Raw genomic sequence first — 24,988 nt, 5'->3', positions numbered from 1 at the left:
AGGTGAATTTTCAATATTGGAATTTTAGAATAATCTTGGAGAACAGCAATCTACCTCTTTATCATCCCCCCACCTGGTGAAGTGTAGTAAAGTATGCTAGAATTTCCCCAAGTGTGCTGTTACAGCACACTTGGTAATAAGGGTGATAATTAATGGCACCTAGAAACCAACCTGGAAGATAGCAGTTTGCCTGTATGTCCTAAGCTAATAACACCTCATATGAAAACCAGTATTTAACGATTATTTTTACTACGTAGCCTTTAGCAGGAAAAGCGGACAATTTTTTTCTTTTTTTCTGGGTGAACATTTGAAATTTTGCTGCCAAACTTATTAAACCCACTGGAAGGAGATCTCTGGATACCCATTTTCATATGTAATATGAACCAAATAAATGTTAGTAATCTATCATATCATCTAATCTCTCATAATAATTCAGCCTTTCCTTATGTGGGGAGTCGGGGGGATTGGCGAGTGCATTACAGGTTTTATAAGATTAAATTTTATCAAGCTGTTCAGAGAATAGATGACAAGTGTGAATCCGTGGCTAGGTCGAAACAGCATTTGCTTCCAATACAAACACCAAGTAGATATAAAGAACTCGCTCTAGAATTGAAGGCCGTGCTTCAAATGTTTTCTCTAAAGATTACATCGTATCCTTTGCATCAGTTACAATAAAATAGTATACATGAATAGTTAAAATGTAAAACTGGAGGGGAAAAAATTACTTTGGAGCGGAATTAGAATAGCATTTATAATGAGCGGGGTGGGTGGGAACCTGACCAATGATCAAATGTCATGGATACTTAAATGATACTATAAAATGATCCAAAGTTTCATGACATAAAAATAATTGCTGCTAAAAAGTTTACCCAGAGTAACGTTTTGCCCTTGATTTCGTTTGCATTTTTATTTTAAAGTCCTAAATTGCCGCGATCAGTAGGATGTGGGCAGCGCCTCCGGAGCGCCCCTCGGACGCCCGGCGACGGCGGCCTCGACCCCTCGAAGCACCAGGCAGGGATGACACCGGTGCCCGAGCCCGGGACTCCGGGGCAAAAGCACCGCCGAACAGCTCTCCCCCGCTGCCGTTCGAAAAGCCGGCGTGCGGGTGGAGACAGTTTTCCGACACCTTCGCGGGTCAGAAAACGGCGCTGGGAGGGAGCGAGCGTGAGCGAGCAGCTTGAGCGCTGGAGGGCGAGCGGTACCCGCAGGCCGGCTCCCGGCGTCCGAGCGCCCGCCAGCGCCGCCGCCCCCTAGGCCTGCCGCCCCCCGGCCGGCGGAGGGCGGGGGCCGCGGCAGCCCGGCGCGGGGAGCTAGGTGGCGGGCGCCGGGGGTTGGCGGGACGCGCGCTCCGTGCCGGCGCCGGCCTCGAGCCCGCGCTCCCCCCCCCCGCGTGCCCGCGCCGCTGCGCGATGCAGTGTGGGGAATGGCTGGGGTTGGCTGAAGAGCGCACAGTGGAGTTTTAATGTCCGCCATGTTGGCCATGGCGTATTGAAGAGAGCGAGCGAGAGAGGAGCGGAGCGGCACAGCCTCCCACCCTCCCGGCTGGTGTTAGTGCCCGGACGGCGGGTTTTGCGCTCCGCCCCTCAAGTCCCCGGCAGCGGTACGCGAGTGGGGACCGAACCCCCGGTTCTCCATGATCCCGCTGGCCGGGGCCGTTTCCCCAGAGCGGAGAGGTATCTGCTGCGCCTGAGATGAGTAAACTGTCGTTTCGGGCGCGGGCGCTAGACGCCTCGAAGCCGTTGCCGGTTTTCCGCTGTGAGGATCTGCCCGACCTGCACGAATACGCCTCGATAAACCGGGCCGTGCCGCAGATGCCCACCGGAATGGAGAAGGAAGAGGAGTCGGTACGTGTTAACTCCCCTGTCCGACCCACCGCCAGGCCCCGCTCCTCTGCTGCCTGCGGCGGCGGCGGAGCAGCAGACCCACACAAAATGGCCGCCATCTTCTCTTCGCCGCCGACTCTCGGTCGCCGGCCGGGCCTTTACCCTGCCTTCCCCGGCCTAGACCCCCGGCCGTCGCGGCCCGGCGGGCCCTCCTCGAAGGCCACCCGCCGACCCCGGTCACTTGTACCCGGGCCCCGCGGAGTTCGGGGGCCCGAAAGGCACAAAGGGGTCACGTGACAAGGCTGCCGGCAGCCATTTTGTGGTCTCAGTTCTTGGGTTGGGCCTTGTGCATCCGGAGAGGGGAACAGGCTGGGTGGCGGTGGGGGTGCGGCGAGCCGGGAACCGCGGGCCCGCCTGCAGCTTTTCCGCGGCCCGCTGGGCGGCGCTCTAGGGCCATTGTGGCCTCCGCGCCGCTGCCCGCGCCCAGGAGCGCAGTTCTGCGCACCGGCGGGGAGTTTCACTTCCCGGAGGCCTGGACAGCGTGTTGGGCTCTGTGCAACCCCACGTGGAGCCTCAGAGGGCCGGGCCAGGCGGACTGCAGGCATTTGAGGCTGGTGTCCTCTCCCTGAATGAGATGTCGAGATGCTCCGTGTTTGCCCAGACGACTTAACTTTCATAGAAAACTTACTATTTGCAGTATCCTCTTTCTGGAACGTGTGCATGCAATCCCTGTGCCAGTTAGTCGGAGGATAGTAAACGACTATCCCTGACTTTTTCTTTGATCCTGAAAAATATGTTGCAGATTTGTTTGGACTAAGTGGCTCTTCCAAAGCCCTGCAACTTTATTATTTTTTATCTGTAAAATAAATTTAATTTCGCCTGCTTTCAGATATCTCAAAGGGAGGGAAAAGGTCTGATTTAAGTAAATGTCGAAGACCAAAGAGGGTCCTTTTTAATTCATAACGGGACTTAAGTGAATTCGTTCAGAGATCTTAACATTGAGATGTCTAAATTGGGTGGGTTTTAATATTTAAATGACTTTACAGCTAATTGACAGTCATAGCTATGGCTTTACCTTGTTGTGGAAGTTGGGTTCAGACACAAGGATAATAGAATCTTCCTCTCATTTCCCCCAGATCCTTGACAGTATAACTTGATGACTTCTAATCCTAAGGAATTGCATACCTTGGTTTTCAGGTACAGCCATTTAAACAGGGTGCAGTGTATTGACAGTTCAAGGAAGTCAAGGATTCGCGTGGACTTGTGTGCTACAAATTTGTTGTGGAAAATTGTACTGTAATACTTCTATTGGTTTTGTAAGAATTTTTAATGTAGAAACTATGCTCTGTAATGTTATCTTTGAAAATAAAACTCTTTAAACTCTTTGGGTTGGTTAACCTTTTAAAATAAAATAGTTGTGACAGTCAAATGTTACTTTTTGAGAGTAGCATCCAACTTTACAGATAAGTTAAGTGTATGTAGTAGTTGAGATTGTCTAGTGTAGTACTGACTTTCAGCACATTACCTATGAGAATCGTACCTTTTATTTTACTTGTATGATCTTAGAGTAGAATGGTGCCATTTGTTTATTTTTAAATAAGTGATTTGTTTTTTTAAAATTAAAGTACTTGTGACTGCAGAATCTTGTCTTTTGGTTTTATTTTTGTTTCTCTTTATAATTTTAACAGATAATAACTTTTAAGTTAGGGAGTTGGTGTTACCTTGCCCTGGAAATTAATTTGTAGTTCTTGTTTTGCAGCCAAGGAATGGGAGAACCTGATTAAAGCAAGACAGCAATACAGAATGCTTTAGAACTTTAGTTAAGTCTTGCTTCTATGAATATTTTGGAGAGTCCCAAGAGCTACAACCTAAAATGAGAGCAGAGTTCAACTGAAGTATCATGCGTGTTAAATTTTGCAGATAATTTTTGCTCACTGAAGTACAGTAGCTATCACTAGGTCATAGCATGTGGATCCCCCATTTTTGAGGGTCATAGGGATTTTTTTCTTCTGTCATGCTGTCTTTTTCCATCACCTGTTTAAAAAGTTTTCACTTCACAACCAACCAACCAAAACTGTGTATGATCAGTGAAGCTGAATAGGTACTAAACTTAATAGAAGAATGTAAAAAGTTCCCGGTAAACAAACTGCTCTACAATCCTGTGGTTTCATGTCCTTAGTGGTAGGTCATATAAATCACAATTTTGAAAGAAGCATGTTATGCATTGTTGAAAATGTATAGTAAACATAAAGGTAATTGAATTCTAAGTAAACCTTAGGAAAAAAAAAACTGTACATAGTTTACTGAAAGTACTTCTTATTTATAAAGAGGAAAGGTTAATTAAAACAGACTTCTGTTTTTCACATATTGATTATGCCTTCTATTAGCTCCCCATAGCCTAGAACCTGAATTGACTGTTTAGCTTAGCAAAAGTGCATATTCTTCCTTTGGTCGTGAAAATGGGGGCGGATTTAGATGAGGATAGTTTTTTACATACCACTTTATTAATAAAAAGCATTTAATTATTGGAATACATCTGCAAAATTGTCATGTGAAATATACCTAATAATTATAATTTGTGGTGAATTTAGTACAAATCTTTAACATATGAAAAGGATTTAATAATTTATACTCCCATTTAGCTTATTTTAATCAAAGCTGACAACATTGGTCTAAATAGTCATGCTTGTTAATTTTAAAGAAAACAGTTTTAAGTAAAATCCCTCATCCATCTTCCCGGCCCATGGCCTTTTGGAAATGAAAAACATTACTCAACTTTAGAACTTATTTTTATTATTGTAGTAGAATTGAAAAATAACTAGATTATAAGCAATTGAAGGACTTACCTGGATCCTGATGTTAGGGTGCAAATATTTAAATTCATTCAATGAAGTAAGTTGTAAGTTGCTAATCCAAAAGATAATTTGATGAAAACCTGGTATTAATGAATTACAGGTACAAATTTTAAATGATTGAGAAACAGTGGACCATCATCACCTCTATGAAATAAATGAGTCCCTTTGAGTATTGAACAAAAAGTTAAGTTGGAGGCAGATGTCCCATTATAATTTATCATTTCTAACTTCATAAAGTTAATTTTATTATCTTTATGCTATTTATTGCCACAGTTTTACATTTATTTGAAAGGATGTGCATTGCTAAAAAGATTAGACCTATGAGATTTGTTTTGTTTTGCTTTGTTTTTTGGTATTGGTACTTGAATCCAGAGGGCTTTACCAATGAGATACATCCCCAACCCATTTCATTTTTTATTTTGAGATAGATTCTCACTAAGTTGCTTAGGGTCTAAATTGCTGAAGCTGGTCTTGAACTTGCCATCCTCCTGCCTCAACCACCTGAGTCACTAGGATCACAGATGTTCACAACTACGCCCAGCTTCAGATTTTTTTAAATTGACTTATTTTGATTAAAATTGGAGCTTTAAGTTAAATCCTCCATTATGATAATACCACTTTGGGATACATCTTAAAAAGTTCTTTTTAAAGTGTTGTTTAACAAATTGGAGTGACTTATGCTCAATGTAACATTTTTCACTGGGTTGTATTGGGTGTATGTTTCCATTTGTGAGGAATAGAGACTTATGATATTTGATGTATTTGAGATGTGAAGTATGATATCAACCAATTCAGAAGCAGGGTCTAGCTATCAAAATGTGACAGCTTACCTTTATAAGGTTCTAACTGGACAAGATAGGCTTACACTCCTACCTTTTGTCTCCTTCATTACTGGCCCAGTATACAGTGTTATTGAGTCCAAGTTAAGGACTTTATAAAGTTGATAGGAGGTTTCTTTTTGTTTTGCTTTTATGAGGGCTAAAGTGGCAATGTGCACATATTCCAAAATTTTTTAAATTTTTATGAAAATCTACTTTTTCAGTTTCATAGAAGCAAGTTTAAATTGCTTTAAGTGATAAGCTTGAAAGTTTGATTTCTTATTTTTAAAAGAAACTTTTTTTTTAACCTTTAATATTCTAAATCGCAGTTTTTAGCTCTTCCATCTGGAGCTATAAAGATCCGTCCAGATTTCTCTGTTCTGTCCACTCTCTTGGAAGTGAAGAGAAATATCTGAAATCTCAGTTATAGTAGAAGGAACGTTTAACAAAGAACCTACAGATACTTTGGATTAGAAAGGAATTGAGAGTATTTAGGATTTTTGCTTTAAAGAACAAACAGTCCAGATAAAGCCAAAGATAACAGAAATGACAATCTGACTTCAACTTTTTACTTGTCTAAGATATTTTTGAGTAGAAGTTCCTAAGCTGGGATTGGTTCTGAGGGTTATGGGGACAATAGTTCTGGAAGTTGGTGGATCGCACAATGTGCATATAAAATTTTGTGATATATTTTTCTAGAGGGAACATTCATACTTGTCCCTCAAGCAAACAGTAATGGGCCAGGTCAGAAAGCTCAAGAGTTAAGATAGTCTGTCCTAGAAATTTCAAATGGAGTTCTTTTGGTTTTGTCTCAATCTGACAGTAACTAGAAACAGGATAATTGAAATATTTTAAAAAGTATAGGCAACACAGGAAGACACTGAAGACTTAACTATAAAAGGGACCTCTTGAGAATCTAAATGTGTAGGTACCTAAAGTATTAGTATTAACTTCCATTTCAGTATATAGTTTAATATTTCAAATTATTTAGGCTTTGCTTTCTTAGCAATAATAAAAATTAATGGGCTTATGTATTTAAAGGTGTTTTGTGGGTATTCATGATCACTAGTGGAATTTTTAATTTTCTCTCACCTCAATAAAATTTAAAAGCATCATTTAATACAGAGTAGTAAGCAAAGGATAAAAAGCTGTGTTTAAAGGTTCATCATTCTGGGGGTAGAATTAAATAGTCTGCCAACCAATCTTATTATTTTATTAAAAACAGACTGAGTTTGTGTTTTACATTTTTCATTTTACTATGTCCTGATATTTAAGTAGTAAACAGACACAGAAGCCATAAAGACACACATATGACAGTGTTTTTTAAGTACTTTCTAAGAGTTCAAGAGTCCTGTTTGTATATATTAAAATGTGGATCCTGACTACATTTATTACACAATTTCCTGGAAAATTAAGAAAATTTAATTAACATTATTTTAAAGGGAACAATATTATGGAATAATTGTATAGTTTGTGATTCTACCTTTTAGAAATAGAGAACCCATAAGGTAATGATAATTTTATATTGTACTTCTGGAATAAAATGAATTGTGAGGGATTGGGAATGTAGCTCAGTGGTAGAGTGCTTGCCTAGCATGCATTCAAGGCCTGGGTTAAGTCCCCAGTATTGGGGGGGGGGGTTCTAAGTACAAAAGTGGACGAAAGCATGAAATATTTTAAAGACAGAACTACAAATTTTAGGGAACTCAATAAGAACTCAAAGTTTTAAACAATTTGATAGTATTGCTTAGTGTGTTTATAAATTGTTTATCGAGTTTCCTAACTCAAAACCAATGATTTCTATAGACATCATCTTTTGAGTTATTACAGTATTTTAAACTTAGTGGACATCCAACTTTAAATGCATTTAATGAATTTCATCCACCAGCCCTGCTGTTGTAGATAGATGAAAAACAAATTTGGTGACCTTAATAAATATTTGACACATTATCTGCATCTTAGCTTTGGTGAATGCAGAAATGATGAGTTATTTTGAAGACGTAATGAAGGTTATCTTTTAAATGTTTGGTGTTTGGTTCAACTGGGCATTTTGGCACACACTATATCCCCAGCAATTCCAGAGGCTGCAGCAGGAAAATTTTCAGTTCAAGGCCAGCTCCGGCAATTGAGCAAGACACTGTCTCAAATTTAAAAAGGAAATTGGTTCAATTTTGATGCATTCTTCCGTAGCTTTCTGAATTTTGCTATGAATTTTAAAAATTATTTTTTTTCATTTGTGACGAATTATCAAAGCAAATTATTTTAATTGAATTCCCTTCAGTATTAGCAAGTACCAGCTGAATAAATAAGATGTGGCCTTTGAGTAAATCCAGGTACAAAGATAACCCAAAGTTTCAACTGTCATATGGATGACATATAGTTGTTTTACATTATAATTATATTATATATGTAAAAGAAAAATAACTCTTGAGAAGCAATTATTAATTGAAAAAAAATCAAACTGGGATTTATGAGACATACGTCCTAGTCTAGCCTCTCATGTTGTGTAGGTATACATACATGTTTCCTCAAACCCAAATTTTCTTTATTCAAAAATGAAGAAATGGTTTTATCTCTATTGCAGTCAGCCTATTGTGTTGATACTTGTCTTTTCAAATGTGTGTTACGTGCTTATTTAAAATAAGTCTTTAAATCTTTAGTGGTTTCCCTTGCATGTTATATGAACACAATTTACAAAGAAGTAAAGATAGTCTAGGTGCATGGGTAACTGGTTCCAATTTAGTCTTTGGAAGCTCTGGGATTTACAAGTGGATGCAGTAGCAGTATTGTAAAGATTTTGAGTTTAGAGATGGAACTCTGTAGTGATGGTTACAGGTTGATGGTTTACCTGTAAGATAATAGTGTGTGGAGGTGAAATAAAATATAAATATAGCTAGTTGAAGACTAAAGTAAAAATTTCATCATTATTCTAATAACTGAGGGGGGAGATTTGAGTGAGGTACATTGTGTAAGAAACACATAAATACGTTTTTTATTGATTTTGGTAGCAAATGTTTATTGCTTGTGATACTGTTACAAGCCCTGTGGATACACCAGTGAATAAAGAGGGATTGTTTCATGGATTTTACATTACAGACTTTGGGCTCAGAAGGTAGAAATTTTTTTTATCTACTTTGTTAACTGATGTTTTTAGCACCTGAAATAATGCCTGGTACATGGTAAATGTTCAATATTTGTTTAGTTGAATAACTGAGTTCTAATGGAAGAATATAGACCAAAAAAAGAAAGAAAAAAATAAAGAAAGAAATGGATAAAAGTATGTGGCAGTAGAACAAGAAGTACATAATTTCAGATAGATGAAAGAGGAGGATTTATTTTGCATTGGAGGTAAAGGCAAATTTACCTGAGACTAAAATGTTTGGAATAAGCCCAACATTAATACCTGTTAACATGGATGGAGAAAGTTCTAGGCAGAGAGCCTGAGGTAGGAACAAAAGAAAGTCCAATGTGAGTAGAGCAAAGTGAGGAAGGGGATGGTTATTATGCCATGAGGACCCACAGGCATTCAGGGGATACCAATCAGACAGGCTACCATAACAAACTAGCATTGCTTGGAAATGAAGTAAGCCATTAGTTTGAGGTAAAGGAGTGATAGGTTCTAACATTTTTTAAAAGATCACTCTACCATGTGGGAAATGAGTCATATTAGATAAGAATGATGGCCTTAAGAAGAATGGTAAAGGTACAAATTAAGAGAATTAGATGGGTTTGAGATCCTTTTGATGGTACAACCAACAGAATTTGCTTGATGGATTTGGATATACTGATGTGTTCAGAGATGGAGAGAAAGAATCAAGGATGAATCCCTGAGATTTAACTTGAGCAAGTGGATAGATGATTGGGTTACTTTCTGAGATAGGGAAAAATTAGAGGAGGGATGTTATACAAAAGGTGGAAGACTTTAGTTTGAAAAGCCTATTACTTGTTCAAATGTAGCTGAGTTGTGAGAATGTTGTACATTAGAGCAATTTGTGCTTAAGAGTATGATTTGGAAGTCATTATCATACGGTTGGTAATTTACACTGTGCTCTATAGCTCAGGTAGAGGAGGAAAATGAAGCTAAAAGTGTCTCAAGAAAGAAGGACATTGGTTAGCTGTGTCCACTGAGCAGATGAGTACTGGAAAGTGGTTGTTTAATTTGATTAGTTATATGCCATTGGCCTGTAACAGTGGAATGGTGGAAATTTCCCTGAGTCTGGCTGATGGCTGATCTGAGCCTATATGGAAACTTAACAGGTCTCTGAAAGGGAGAAAGGAGGGGTGGGGTGGGGGAGGACAGTTCTGGCAGGTCACAGGGCTGGAAATGTTACATCCCCACTTTCCAGAATAGAAAGGGCTGGTATTACACAAAGCATCAAATGAGAGTCCTCAGAAGGGTTATTCTCCAAGAATAGAGTCAAGTTAGTGCTAAACTAAATACTTCTGGACTTGTCTTAATAAAGATTGAACAGGAAACTCAAAACAATCTAAATTTCAAATAGCTTGTGTCCCAGAACAAATACCAAAAACAAAAAACAAAAACAAAAAAAATGGCTAGCAATAAGCCTTATAACAGAATTAGTAAATTAAAATGTTAAAAAGGTTAAAAAGAATCTACCATAACTAGTGTAAAAGAATAGAACTAGTATAATAGAACCATTTAAAAGGATGAAATAATTCCATCCCCTCTCTGATTCAAGGACTTTGTTCTAATAACTATTTCCTGTCTCTCCTGGATCAGTTTTATGGAGGGATCTAATTAGGGAAGAAATACTTTTTTTCCCTTTTGAAAAGAAGGAAGTTGTATGAGAAAAAAATGCATAGTAGTTTGTTGGAGTTGGTAATGAGAGGACAGAATGGTTTATCTTATGATTCTACTTCTCTATGAAGTAGGAGGTGAGGTCATCACCTGAGAGTGAGAACGGAACCTTAAGAGACAGGAAGGTAGGTGTGGGAAAGCTAACTTTACTAGAGAAAGGAGTAGAATTGATGAATGTGTTGAAGGTATAGTATTTGTGATTATTTAGAAATCAGACCAGTCAGCTTATTTGGGCAGTTGAATGAAGATCAGGAGTTCAACTTGATTTCCAGCACAAAGTAGGGCTCATCTAGGGTTGAGCAAGTACAAAGGAGGAATCCAAGGATGAAGACAAAAGTATTTATGGGGTAGATTATTGTGATGGACCATGGAATCTAAACTGGGTAAGCAGGGAAAGAAGGCATCATGGAGATAATGAGTAGTAGAAGATTGACGTAGGACTCTCATAGGATTAGAAGGCTCAGGGGAGTCATTTCTTAGAGTAAGGGTGTTAGAATAAGTTAGACAAGTCAGGAGGGTGGGTGGTGGTTACATGCTTGAGTTAAGATTTCAGAGGTGGTACAATTATTAGTGAAGGCAAGATTTACAGTGTAACCACAGGAGTGATGGCAAAGATGGAGTAGAAGAGATCAGTGTGGGTGTGAAGGTTATGATATTAGATGATTATTCAAATGGATATTATTGTAAAGAATGGATACCAGGGGGTCTGGAGTGTTAGCTCAATGGTAGAGTGCTTGCCTAGCATGTGTGAGGCACTGGGTTCAATCCTCAGCACCATGTAAAAATAAAGGCATTGTCCATATACAACTTTTAAAAAAAATAAATAAAGGATACCAGAAGTGTGGGGTTTGAGAAGATGGTGAGCTCAGTGACTGTGACCCAGAGACTGCAAATGACAACTTGGGAAGAAAGTGATGGTATTGGTTTATAAGGGGTTATATATATTTTTTTCTAATGACAATGGAAGAAATTATATAGAACCAGCAGTGGGAAGCAAGGAAGATGAATGCTTAACACATCTATTAGTTTGGCGGATATAGGAAGAAAAAAGCTATGAGGAGATTCATAGTGTTTATGGGAGACTACCAGCCTTTAGGTAGAGTAAATAGATGGGGAAATATTGAAAGCAGTGATATTTTTGTTTCACAGAACAGAGTGTAAGAGTTTGGGAATGGGGAAGAGTGAAAGATAGAGATCAGATTGGTGATAAGAGCCAGGCAATCCTGTTACATCTCAAGAGTGGTAATGATTATGAAAAATGATGGAATTTATACACCTGACCTCAAGTGAACGAACAGTTTAAGATACCTGAACTCTGAGCTGTAAGAAATAATCCTGTAGCTAGAGATGGTGTGAAATTCTAAAGGGAGGGCAGGTCCACTGGGGAGAAACTGGTGGTCCTTTGAACTCTAGGGAATATCTGCCCTGCTGCTCAGTTGATTAAATATTGTTACAAAAATGAATTTTTGTATAGCACACCTGTTTTACCGCTTGGGAAATGGATTTAAAGGTTGTTTGGAACACCAGAGACCTTTGCTTATTTCTCTACAGTGGTTCTTATTGAGGGCTATACTGTTCTTCCACTCTGGAAACATTCTGTAAATTTGTGAGTGCACTTTTGATTTTCATAAGTATTGAAGGTTGTCAGTGGCAAATAGCAGGAAAGGGCTTATAGTTATACAAGTTCCACTGTGCATTAAAAACAGTTGCATAAAAGGAAGAATTGCCAGTGTGACTTCTGACTATCCCACAAAATATTCCAGTAGATGAAATTCCACTTATAAATTAATTGAGTCTAGGACCTAATTTCATTTTTACAAATGAAGATTTTTTAAAAAGTTTTACATACACTAAAATTTTCAGGAATTTACATTACTATGTAAAAGTACATAGTAAGAGAATAATGTACTTTTTTGTTCAGAACTTCTGCAGGAATTATTTCATCAACATCACCACCATTTGTGGTGTTTAAATAGCCATAGTGAATATCTGTAAAACATATGTTATTTTTAGCTGTTAAGTTCACAGTGAATTCTCTTGTAAGCATCTGTGAGAACCTCATTTTGTCTTCCTGGGTCACCCAAGAATTTACAATTAAAATGCATTTTATGTTACTTTCCCATTTTTTTCCTTCTCTATTTTATAAGTAGGTCCTTGAATTTATTATTTGAACAATGCTTGTATAGGTAGGATAATGAAGGAATTTGAAAAGAGTGAGCAAATGGAGTCTGAAAGGTCTGAGAATAGCTGCTTTATTGGGTTCAAAACATGAGCTATGGAGTTAGGCTCAGTTAAAATTCTGGTTGTGCTACTTGCTTTTTAAGTATGGTGCTCATGTAGTAAGTGCTCAGATCTTTTAAACTTATTTTAATTTTGCTTTTAATCCTTAAAGGATTGAACTGGTGGTGGGTTTTTTTTTAGTATTGGGGATTGAACCCAGGGGAGCTTAACTACTGAGCCACATCTCTAGCCCTAATATTTGGAGCAGGATTTTACTGTTGCTTAGGGCCTCACTAAATTGCTGAAGCTGGCTTTGAACTTGTGAAATTCCTGCCTCAGCTTCCTGAGCCATTGGGATTACAGGTGTGCACCATCACATCCAGCTTAAACTTTTTTTTTTTTTTAATATTTTACTTTTTAGTTGTAGTTGGACACAATACCTTTATTTTATTTATTTTTATGTGGGGCTGAAGATTGAACCCAGGGCCTTGCACGTGCTAGGTGAATGCTCTACCGCTGAGCCACAACCTCCACATGGAACTGTTTTGTTTTTTTTTTTTTTAAAGAGAGAATTTTTAAATATTTATTTATTTATTTATTTAGTTTTAGTTTTCAGTGGACACAATATCTTTATTTTATTTATTTTTTATGTGGTGCTGAGGATCGAACCCAGTGCCCCTCGCATGCCAGGCGAGCACTTACCACTTGAGCCACATCCCCAGCCCATGGAACTGTTTTTTAAAAAGGTTAAGTTTCAACAAATTTTCATCATAACATGATATTTGACTATAGAGTGTCACAATATGAGTAGATACTGATTTTATGTATCATTTAGTGGGACATAAGGTATTGAAAAACATGGCATTTTGTGGACCAGAGAGTTGGTTCATATGGATTGTTTTCTCAGATATACTCTTGGTTTCCAGTGGTATGCAAAGGATATAGAAAATGTTTTGAAGACTGTTGGCTGCAGGTGTGTATGTGTCGTGTGTGGGGTGGGGGGGTTCTACACCTTTTAGTAAGGGCTGAACATTTGTGTAAGGGCTGTACATTTGTGTAATTTTTAAGTTTTTGAGATTACTCTGACACTTAATATATTTAAATCTAAGAATTCCTATTCAAGTGTTAGAATTCCCTCTTAAGAAGGTTTATAATTGCTTCTTTTGTTTTCCTATTTTTAGTTTTCACAACTCCCAACTCCCTCCAAGTTTTCAGGATGATCTTTCTAAAATAAATTTGGTTGTTACGTTGATATATGAAATCCTTAAATTGTTTATTTTTTTCTCATAGGTTAAAATACAGAAACTCCTTAATAGGATTTACTGGGCCCTGCATGATGTGGTTTCTGACTCTATTTTCAGTGTTTTTCCCTTTTTTCTGTGTAAACCTGTTTTAGTTATTAGCGCTACATAACATTATCCCCAAATTTAGTAGCTAAACCAGCAAATACTATTTCACAGTTTCTGAAAGCTAGGAATCTTTGAGTGACTTATCTTTGTGATACTGGCCCAGAGTCTTTCACTCTTGCCTAGGGTTGCAGTCTTCTAAAGGCTTGACTGGGTTTGGAGAAGGCGCTTCCAGGTTCATTCACTTGGTGCAAGCCTCAATTCCTTGCTGGCCAAAGTCCTCTGTTTATCATTACATGGGCTTTTCACTGATTATCATGATGTCCTTATATCTGACTTCTTCCAGAACAACAGATCCAAAAAAAAAAAGGAAAAACAGACAAATAAGTTCCTTGATTGAGTCTCAGTTCCTAGGTATAATTAACGCATAGCTCTCAGCTTTGCCCTTTGGGCTTTTGGTTCCGACTTCTGACCCCCCCCCCCAAAAAAAATAAAAGTAGCACGTGTTTGCAGCTGAGTGCTTTTCTTAGCTTACTTCTGTCCCACATTTTGGGCTCATTTTTATTTTCTGCTGGCTCTTGTCTTTTGAGTTCAGTATACTATAATTCTTCTAAAATTTTTGTGCATTTTCTGTGAATTTTTAGAGGTCTATCCATTAGTTGAAACCATATGTATAAATTCTTTTACTTGTGATTTTTTTTACTAAGCTTTGCTGAGAGAACACTCTTAAACTTCCGCAATGCCCTATTGTTTGGTTAAGAGAATCTGTGAAGCACATAGTTCTCTTGAGCAGGCTGTCTGTCTAACAGTACTGTGAGGCACCCCCCCTTTTTTTTTTTGTAATCTTTCTGAGGTCTTAAAAAAATTTAACAGTTGCAGCTGTTTGTGGTGGCACAAGCCTGTAAACCTGGCAGCTCTGGAGGATTGCAAGTTCAAAGCCAGCCTCAGCAACTCATTAAGGCCCCAAGAACTTAGCAAGACCCTGTCTGAAAATAAAAAAGGGCTGTGGATGTAGCTCAGTGGCTAAATGCCCCTGTATTCAGTCCCTAGAACCAAAAACAAAACAAAAAGATTGTACAGTTACTCCCTTGACTTACTTTATGCACCATGCTTTTGGGGCCTTGAATTTTATCTTGACTCAGGGTCAATTTCTAAATTTTAGCATATTTTGTAGTCTAGGGAGATTGCAAATTTTCTTTAAAAATTCTTGATTTAGCTTATTTTCATTTTTCACTGTATATAGCAGAAAAAACAAGGCAGCACTTGTAATTGTGGTTGAAAATTCTCCTTAGTCGCTCAGTTCATTAGGTAAAGTTTCCACTTTTCACATAATTTAATGGTATCAGTTTTATTAAATTTTGTGTCTCTTCCTAACAGGGGATTTGCCTTTCTCCGATTCACTTTCTATCCCTACCTCAGCCACATGGAACACCATGAGCTTCTTTATCAATGCCCATTGTCTGGTTCCAAGGCCATTCTCATATTTTAGTTTTTGTTATGGTGATGGGAACTCACTATCAACATATGTACAGTTACACAACTATCCAAAATTTAGCATCTCAAAATAACTGTATTCTCAGTTTTTGAGGATCAGGAATTCAGGAGCAGCTTTATTGGATAGTTCTGGCATAGGTTCAGAAATGCTCTTCAGGGTTGCCAACCCTGCTTCTACATTTTACTTACTCTCAATGTTGGCTGGAGGCTTCTGTTCTCATCACACAGGCCTCACAACATCTGTCTTTCCCAAGAGCAAGTGACTGAAGAAAGGAGTGCCCAAGACAAAATCTGCAATCTTTATAACCTAATCTTTGAAAAGACATACCTTCACTTCTGCCTTATGCTATTCATCATGGCCCAACCCATTGGTATAGTGCATAGGGAAACTACCTGAAAGTATGAATATCAAAAGGCATTTGTCACTGGGTACTGCCTTGGAGACTGGCTACTACAGACCCTGTTAGTGAACTGAACTATTGCTATACTTGATGTTTTTGTTGTTGTTGTTGAGCATGCTCTTTCTCATCTCTGTCTTTGCTTAAACGCTGTTCCTCTTTACCCCAGTTGCTTTTTCTTTTTCCTTTTTTATATTCACTCAGAAAGCCGCTTTACTGTCAGCTCTTCCCAAGCCCCATTACAGCTCCTGAACTTTAGAAAACCAAGTTAATTTATATGGTTATTATATAAGCCCTTTGAAAATAAAAGCATTGCTCTTTAAAGTTTAATATTATAGTGACACAAATGTTTCTTTAAACATCAGGCATTTAGTGATAACTATGTCTTCTAAAATGGTAATCAAATACCTGTTTGTCTTTGAGTTTTTGGAGTGAAGATAATGAAATAGGATTTAAATCATGTCTTTTGGGAAGGAAATGAGTTGGTATTAATAAACTAAAATTTTAAGCCAGAGAAAATTTCATGACCTTTTCACAAAAGTACCTGTTGAATATTGTGTTAATGTATGAGATGACTCATGTATGAAATATTTGTGAACTTAAATTTTCAAATTATAATGCTGACTTTCCCTATGCATTGTGGGGTCTACAAACATATCTTTTCCTTCAGGCGGTTTATAATTCAGATGGCAAATAAAGACTGTCTGAGGTTTTTTGTTTTGTGTTTTTAACTGTTGTAAAGATCAAAAAGATTTATTTTCACTTTGAATAGTTTGTATGTTACCACTTAGTCTAATAAAACTGTGTAAGCCAACTACTAATAATTAGTGCCTGAAAAGTAATCTTTTTTTAACCATTTAAATATAAGTAAAATAAATCAGGTAAAATAAAAATCAATTATATTACTCTTAATTTGTGTTCTATGTTAATGTTCTTTTCTCTGATCTGACAGGTTTGAAAATGAAAATTTTGGTTGCAGTTACCTTATTACCTTCTTTGAGGTTTCATTTTCATCTATCATAGTGGCACATGAGAATTCTGTATAAATTTTCCTTTTGTAAATTTTTTCTTTGAAATACAATTCCACTCAAATATAAGGTTTGTTTCCTTATTTTTCTGTATGCCAGGGAATTTTATAGAATTAACTCCCTAAATATATATTGTCCTTGATTCATTTGTCTTGGATTTTTCTGTACACTAATACTAATGTAAAATATCCATGAAGATTTTTTTATTTTTTGAAACCAGGGATTGAATCCTGGGGTGTTTAAACCATTGAGCCACATCCCCAGCCCATTTTATTTTGAGACAGGGGTCTCACTAAATTCCTGGGATTGGCCTTGAATTTGCAATCCTCCTAACTCAGCCTCACAAGTATTTGGGATTACAGGCATATGCCACCATGTCCAGCTAAATCCATGGAGTTTTATTTCATCTTTTGCTTGAACTTCTATGCTGTGATATGTATAATAGACATGACTTCAGAAATTCCTTATAATTTTTGTAGTGATGAAATAAACAGTTTTCACTAAGCCTTATCAATTGGGAAATAATGGAATGTAATCTAATTTTTATTAAAAGAAATGGCATAAAACAAGATGACCACTCATTCTTAATATACATATGTCTTCTAAAAAGCTTGCTGTGGCTAGGTACACACTTTTAATCCCAATAATTGAGGAGACTGAAGCAGGAGGATTGCAAATTTCTAAGCATTGAAACATTGCTCCCCTATAGGTTAGGTTATTAATCAATCTCCCAGGAATCCTTCAGATCCCAGCACTAAATCATTTAGTTGTCCATTCCTTATGAAAACTGAGCAACTTATATTCTCTATGAAAAAGTAAAAAATGTTGGGAATGTAGCTCAGTGGTAGAGCAACCTTGTGTTTAATCCCCAGTGCCACAGAAAATAAAAGGATTGCTGGGGTTTTTTGGTTTCTTTCTTTTTCTTTTTTTCTTTTTTTTTTTTTTTTTTTTGATATGAGGGGATTGAACTCAGGGGCACTCAACTACTGAGCCACATCTCCAGCCCTGTTGGTATTTTATTTAAAGACAGTCTCACTGAGTTGATTAGCACCTTGCTTTTGATGAGGTTGGCTTTGAACTCATGATCCTCTTGCCTCAGCCTCCCAAGCCACTAGGATTACAGGCATGCACTATCTTATCTTGCCTGGCTGCTGGGGCTTTTTAGAGATGTTGTGATAAAAATTCTGTTCATAATGTATTCAGATTTACCGTATATCTCAGTGAAAAAGAGAACTAGGATAAAATTTTAGATAGGCTGGTAAGAGTTTAAAACAAATAAAAATTAAAATTGCAGTATAATGGTATTTTTATTTGCTAAGTATTTCATGTTATTATCTCCATTACTACTTCGCTAATTTAAGGTACTATCATCTCTTGCCTAAATTTAAATAATCCTTGCAAGAGTGCAGTTGCTACCTCTCCAGTATTAACACAACCAGTGGTCCTTTGAAAACAAATCTTATTGTGTCATTCTTGCTAAAACCTTTTCCCTTTGTTTTCAAGTGGGAAGTATACTGGACTTTCTGTGATCTGTCCTCTACCTCTTTCCCTCCCTACCTCTTTTTATTTCCTCCAAAGCCTTCAAGTTTCCTTCAGCCTTAGGATCAATTCTTATTTATTTCTGTGTATTAGAAACTGATCCCCTGAGTTAGTTTAGTAATCTCCCAGAAGTCCTTCAGATCCTAGCTCAGGATCACTCCTTTAGTTGTCCATTATTAGTTGTCTATTGTGGATTCTCATCTTTCATAGGAATTAGTATTGTAAATTTCATTTTTATTTAGGTAGTTATTTGATGATAGTCTTTTACTGTAGAACTCTAAGCTCCAAGTACTCTAGCATTGAAATTAAATGCCTCTATTACCAAATGAATGACTGGATTGGCCTATTGTCTATTTGTTCACCTAACTCAGTGCTATCTTTAGAGATTAAGACCATTATTCCTATTGTAATTTAGGATTACATGAAGATAATGATTCTGTCATATGGTTACTGTGTGATTGGACAACTTTCTTAACCACTTAACCTTCCTTTTATACCACTTACCCTCATTTTTATCACTTAACAGAGGGAATTTGAATCAGGCAGTCTATAACCTTGCCTCTGACTTGAATGTTCAGTGGGTTTAAGGGTTTCCTTGAATGTGTTGGAAAGGTCAGACTGTAAACATATAATCCCCCAATCTTAGTGACTTTGTGGCAGATGTATTTCTGGTACTACATTGTACTTTAGGTTGACTTGGGGGTTGGGTTCTGTTCTACATTGTCTCACGCCTGCCAGGATTCATACTGACAGGGCAGCCTCCATCCTGAACATTGCCGTAGTAGAGGAAAGACAGTCCTGGTAAATCTCCTATCATGTGTCAGCTATTAAAATGCTCTGATCTTGGGGCTGGAGTTGTAGCTCAGCGGTAGAGTGTTTGCCTCATACATGTGAGCCACTGGGTTCAATTCCTAGCACCAGATATAAATAAGCAAATAAAATAAAGATCTATCAACAACTAAAAAATATTTTTTAAAAAATGCTCTGGTGAGAATTTCACTAGAAAAAGTAATTTCACTAGAAAAAGTTCCACCTAATTGTAGAGGTACCAAAAGGTACAGTCCTAGCATATGACCAAAAGGCAGAAACAAAAATACTTGGCAAACAATACTAATGACATATCTTATCTTTCTGGTTGACCAAAGATTTGGTTTACCCTTCTCATAAACAAAATACACTCCTCTCCTCCCCGGTAAAATCAACTCAAAATCCCAATTAATGACAGTATCAAACTTGAAGTCTCAGGATTTCCAGGTGATACATTTTATTCTGTATATCAGATCTGGAAATTTATGAATGAAAATATTATCTACAACTCTTCTACCCCAGTGTACACTGGAGTAATAGGAATAGGATATCTATAATAAATACTTTCTTCTGTATAAAGGAAGATTGAGAGCTGCATTGATCGATAACAATTTAAAAGGCCACCAAGCTGCCATTACAAGGGCGGCCCCCACCCCTGGGTATGGGGAATATTCTTATTTAGGCATTAAGTCTGCCCTCCTGGAGAGGCTACCCAGTCCACTGTGTGTGCGTGGGGGCAGGGGACACTATTGTATTGGTAGTAATATCTAGATCTTCCTTTTTCCATCATCTCAGAGCCTAATCTGAAATAGCCTGTGGAAAATGTGCCCTTTTGGGAAGCTAAAACACTTTATAACCTGCTTTTTGCCTATAAAAAATTGAAGACATAAACATACTATTTAAATCAATCAAGATTTTGGTCTTTGGTTTGTTCATTGGCAGCATAGCTTAGACTAATGTGCTAACGATTCAGCTCAGTGTACTAGTATTCTTTTGTCTTTTCTCCTAATGCTGTTATTGTGAACCTACTGAACTTTTGCTGGAAGAGCTAGATGCTTAGTGTCTGTGTCACTGTCTCTGTCTCTCCTCCCTTTCTTGTAATATCAAACTCAGAACACCAATTCATCATTTTAATGTTCAGTTTTTTTTTTTTACCTCCTTCCCTAGGGTTATACATTTTTAAAAGTTATCATGACTGACTTTACCAAATAATTTGCACTGCATTGCGTGGTTTGCCATCCTTCTTAGCTTCTGAAAGGGTTCCTTGTGTCCTGATCTTCAAACCAATGGCCTATATTTTAGTTATTCATTTTTCAGTTTGTTTTCTTGTTATGAAAGTACTCCACTTCTGAATACTAATTTTTATTTATTAGCCAAAGCCAGATTATGCTGGGATTAAAAAATAGACTCAAAGTCTTCAGTGGTGTATTGATATCAGAAGTTTTTTCTTGCTCATGTCACATTTGGGTTCATCATCATGGGTCAGCTGGGGAACCACGCTTATACCACAGTTAACATCTCCAAAGTGATGATTCATAATTTTGAATGCTTTGAAAGATTTCACATCTTTCACCAGCAATTAAATGCTCTGGTCCACATGTAATATGGGTCACTTTGATTTAATTCATTGACCAGAATCAGTTTTATAGCTTCACCCAACCATAGGCGAGCCAGAAAGTAGAATTGTTCCATAAATATTTGAATACACTTTCAGTATTCATCTTTGTGTATTGGGGTAGGAAAGATGAGATGTTGTAGATTTTATGCTATAATTCCTTGCATTTTTGGCTGTGTGCTAACTGTCCTCTTGTTTTTAGAGAGCCTTTGTGAAGAGAAATTAGAAGTGTATCTTTTCTTTTTCTTTTGTACTGGGGAATGAACCCAGAGGTGCTTTACACACTGAGTTATATACCCAGCAATTTTTATTATTATTCTGAGACTCGGTCTCTAAATTGCTGAGGCTGGTCTCAAACTTGTGATCCTCCTGCCTCAGTCTCCCAAGTCATAGGAATTGCATGTATCTACCAGTGCACCCGACTCTCAGCAGTATATTTTAAGTGGGCCATGTATTATCTGTTTGTTTTTAATCTATTCTGTCCTATATAATGTATTCTGACCATGATTTGATTAGGTTTTAATATAAGTATCAATAACCATTTCCTTACTAGCAGGCATGCTGATTTGGTTTGATAAATATCAGACTGAAATAAACTCCTAATTCAGTACTGGTATTGTAACTACAGTCCTCTGCTACCATTTATTATTGGAAAATTAATTTGCCCTCAAAAGGTTAAAAAAAAATTGGCACTGTCTGCCACAAGTTGTTTCTTTGAGTTGAAATGAGATGTGATTACTTGTTTCTTGTTTAGACCTGAAGATTCATTCTGACCAAATTTAAGGTAGCTCCTAAGATGATTCAGACTTACATGATTTACTTAATATTTTTGTGAGAAACTTGTCTTAAATATTATCTGGAATCTTTATTTATTTGAGGTAGTTCATTTCTTTTTGCTAGAAATAGGGAAGGAATTTTTGTGATGTCTATATGAATCTAAGGACCTTTGCAAGAAGAAATGTAATTGCCCTTTTATGGCTTTAAATACCAACTAAAGAGATAGTGATTTAAATGTATTAGGATTAGATCTACAACTGCTGTAGGTATGTTGTTCAAGTTTTGCAAACATTCACCTCTTCCTCTCCTGATCAAAATCATTACGTATTTTGTCCTGTTTCCATGGGGAAGAGGTTACAGGATTTATTTCAGAAGCAAAGTTTCTAAATGTTTCTGAGTTTTCTCATCCATTTGGGATGACTTGTAGGGTATAACAACACTGACATGAATTGCTGACATTAACTTCCAACTTGATCAGGAAAGATGTGAGGACAAGACTTCCTGATGGTTTTTATGCATTTTTTTCTCTTTTTGTTTTATGTTTTAAAGTGAGTAGAAAGACCTCATTCTCATGTAAAACCTAATGTTACTACTGTAGTCTCTAACTAACTTGCATTTGTCTCAAAAAATTCTTAAATTCTGTAGTGGAATTTGATAATTTTTAGAGGTTGACAGTTATTTTGTTCAGTGATAGTCTGCTAATAAAAATTAAATGGAAGTTCTTAAATTTATTATATGTTTTGTACATATATAATTATATATAAATTTCAAATATATTCTTCAAATATTAGGTATTGTGCTGACTTTATGTATATTTCTTAATCTGTCCTTACAATGATAATTAACTGATTGTACTAAAAAGAAAATTGAAGTTTAGGGAAATCAGTACATAATTAGTAAATGGTAGAATTGGGATTCCAATGTAAGTTTCTGATCAGAGTGTGTGATGTTAAATAGGATACTTTTATATGTCTTTCTGTTTTATAGAGCGTTCAAATATAGTCTCAGAAACTTTTCTATGCACCATGTTTATATTTTAAAAAAAGAATTTATGTTACCAAATAACATTAAGCAAATTAGAATAATTTGAAATTATGATTTGAAAACAAAACATCTACTGTGTTAATTAGAAGAGAGGATGAGTTTGAGCAAATGAAAAACAAAGTTTTTGAGACTATCAGAGCCCATTTTATGATCACTATATAAAGATACTACTTCTATTACAAATATCCCAGGGTTTCATGGTTTTATTGAAACCAGGAGACTTAATGAAAGTTAAGAAAGAAAAAAAAATTATGTAAAGTTATTTTCAGTTGCATTCTGAATTTAATAAGTATGCTGTATGAACTATCACTTTTTCCTATATTATAGTTTTCCACTCATCTTAAACCTATACTAATCTTAGCATTCATACAAACCTTAATGGTTTGATTTTAGTTGGATAAAACAAAGTATGTAATAAAATAATTGTTACAATAGCTAAATCATGCTTATACCATTGATTGGAAAACAAAATAGATAAATCAGGGGTTTTTTGTTTGTTTGTTTGGGTTTTTGATAGAACAGGGCACGTTCAAATTTGGTCTATTTTAATACTGTGTTTCAACTTAGTTTATCATATAAGTCCTTTCATGTAACTGGACTGGCTTTCTTGTGTCTTAATTTTCCCAGTGTTATCCTTTATATCCAGGATGCCTGAATATTACCAGCAGTTGAGCCTTATGAGTTCTTATCAAGTAGAAGTACTCCAAAGAGAATCCTGACAGGAGTTAGCAAATCCGCTCTTTTTTCCTTAAGTTGACTATAGCTTCCCAGTGGTCCTTGTACCATGATACTATAGATCACCTCTTCAGCTGTTTAAAGTCCTTTTTGCTTCTCTCTTAGTATTCTGTACCAACCAGAACTCAGCCCTAGATGGGGAAAGCAAAAGAAGACAAGGAGGAGGAATTAAACCACAGTAGAAAGACCATGGGGTTCTGGAGTCAGACCTCAATCCAAATTCTACTTCTACCACCTCGGGCAAGTGACTTAATCTTACTGAGCTCCACTTTCCCTATAAAATGGGGGATAGTTCTAAATAGTACTAAATATTCAGGGTGAAGATTAAGTATTTTAATGTAGGGTTAAATATAATGATAAAATTTTTAACTAATAAATGACATTTCTCTCTTTTATGTAAGAATCAGATAGTAAATATTTTAGGCCTTACAGTCTGTCAGAACTACTCAATTTTAGCTCTTTCTGGTGTAGAGCAAAAGCAGTTATGGAAATATTTAAGCGATTGAACATAGCTGTGCTCCTGTAAAATTATTTACAAAAACAGATAGTAGGCTGAATTTGAACCCCAGGGTATAGTTCGCCCAACCTCTAATTTATATTCTTGTCCATAAAAGTTATTTGCAGTGTCAGTCAAAACAGACCCCCTTTTGAAAAAACTGTAAAATATGTCATTATGAGTTCAACAGTACCAGGGGTCACAAGGTTTGTGTTTCCCAAAATTGATAAAAGTCTGTAGAAGAGAATGCTTATCATAATTTTTACTCCTGTAAATTAAAAACTGGGACCCACGAAACATTTAAAAATATCACACAGTGATCTAATGAATGGTTAAGAAATATGATTTTTGTGTGTGAGAGAGAGCATGTGTCCTGGGTATTGAACCTGGAAGCTCTTTACCATTGAGCTATAGCCCCCAGACCTTTTCTTTTTATTTGGAGACAGGGTCTCACCAATTTCCCAAGGCTGGCCTTGAACTCATAATTCTCCTGCCTCAGCCTAGTGAATTTTGGTGTAATGTAAAATATATGAGGATTGTTCTATAAAGAAGTTATTCAGCGTTGTTTATCCCTCTATTTGTGCATTTGCCAAAATTGTTTAGGCATAGAAATTCTCATATAACCTAATGTCTCTGAAACTATTGTTAAGAAGGTGCTGTTCTGAAACTATCTAGTTTAGATAGGGTCAGAAATATTCACTGATGTGAAGATCATGCAGTTATTTGGAAACAATTATGAAAGAAGTACTTTTATCTCTTACCTGTGGAATCTATTGTTTTTTTCTTTTTGCTCTTACCTCGTGAAAAAATAAACTATTTTTTTTCAATTTCAGAAAATTTTAAAGAAAAGGAATACTGTATAGAATACTGAACACCCTTTATGAAGATACACCTATTTTGAACTCTTTGCCCCATTTGCTTTATTGCTCTCTTTCTCTTCCTCCTTCCCTCCTGCCTTCCCCACCCCAATTCAGTCCTCTCTCACATACACTCATTCTTTTTCTTTCTCCCTTTGTGTGTGTGACACACACACACCATTTTTTTTTAAAACCGTTTGAGAGTACATAACCTAAAGGGTTGCTGCCTATATTGTATCATCATGGCCTGTATCTGTAAATATTTATTTCAAGGGATGGTTAGTCTTTTTATCATGTGTATTAAAGAATACATTTTT

General features: G+C 36.9%; 1 protein-coding gene across 3 annotated transcripts in view; it reads left to right on the top strand.

The window, feature by feature from the left end:
* The first annotated feature begins 1,418 nt into the window (after positions 1 to 1,418).
* Epc1 (enhancer of polycomb 1) overlaps positions 1,419 to 24,988 on the top strand; it is a 57,704-nt gene continuing 34,134 nt past the window's right edge. For all 3 annotated transcript variants that reach the window (XM_026405172.2, XM_026405171.2, XM_077802471.1), the window contains exon 1: positions 1,419 to 1,844. In XM_026405172.2, the coding sequence (XP_026260957.1) occupies positions 1,692 to 1,844 (153 nt within the window). In that variant the 5' untranslated portion in view covers positions 1,419 to 1,691. The remainder of the gene's footprint in view (positions 1,845 to 24,988) is intronic.

Source organism: Urocitellus parryii, chromosome 9, assembly GCF_045843805.1.
Source record: "Urocitellus parryii isolate mUroPar1 chromosome 9, mUroPar1.hap1, whole genome shotgun sequence".
Lineage (NCBI taxonomy): Eukaryota > Metazoa > Chordata > Mammalia > Rodentia > Sciuridae > Urocitellus > Urocitellus parryii.
Note: the sequence above shows the minus strand (reverse complement) of the source record. Positions and strands in the feature narration are given on the sequence as shown.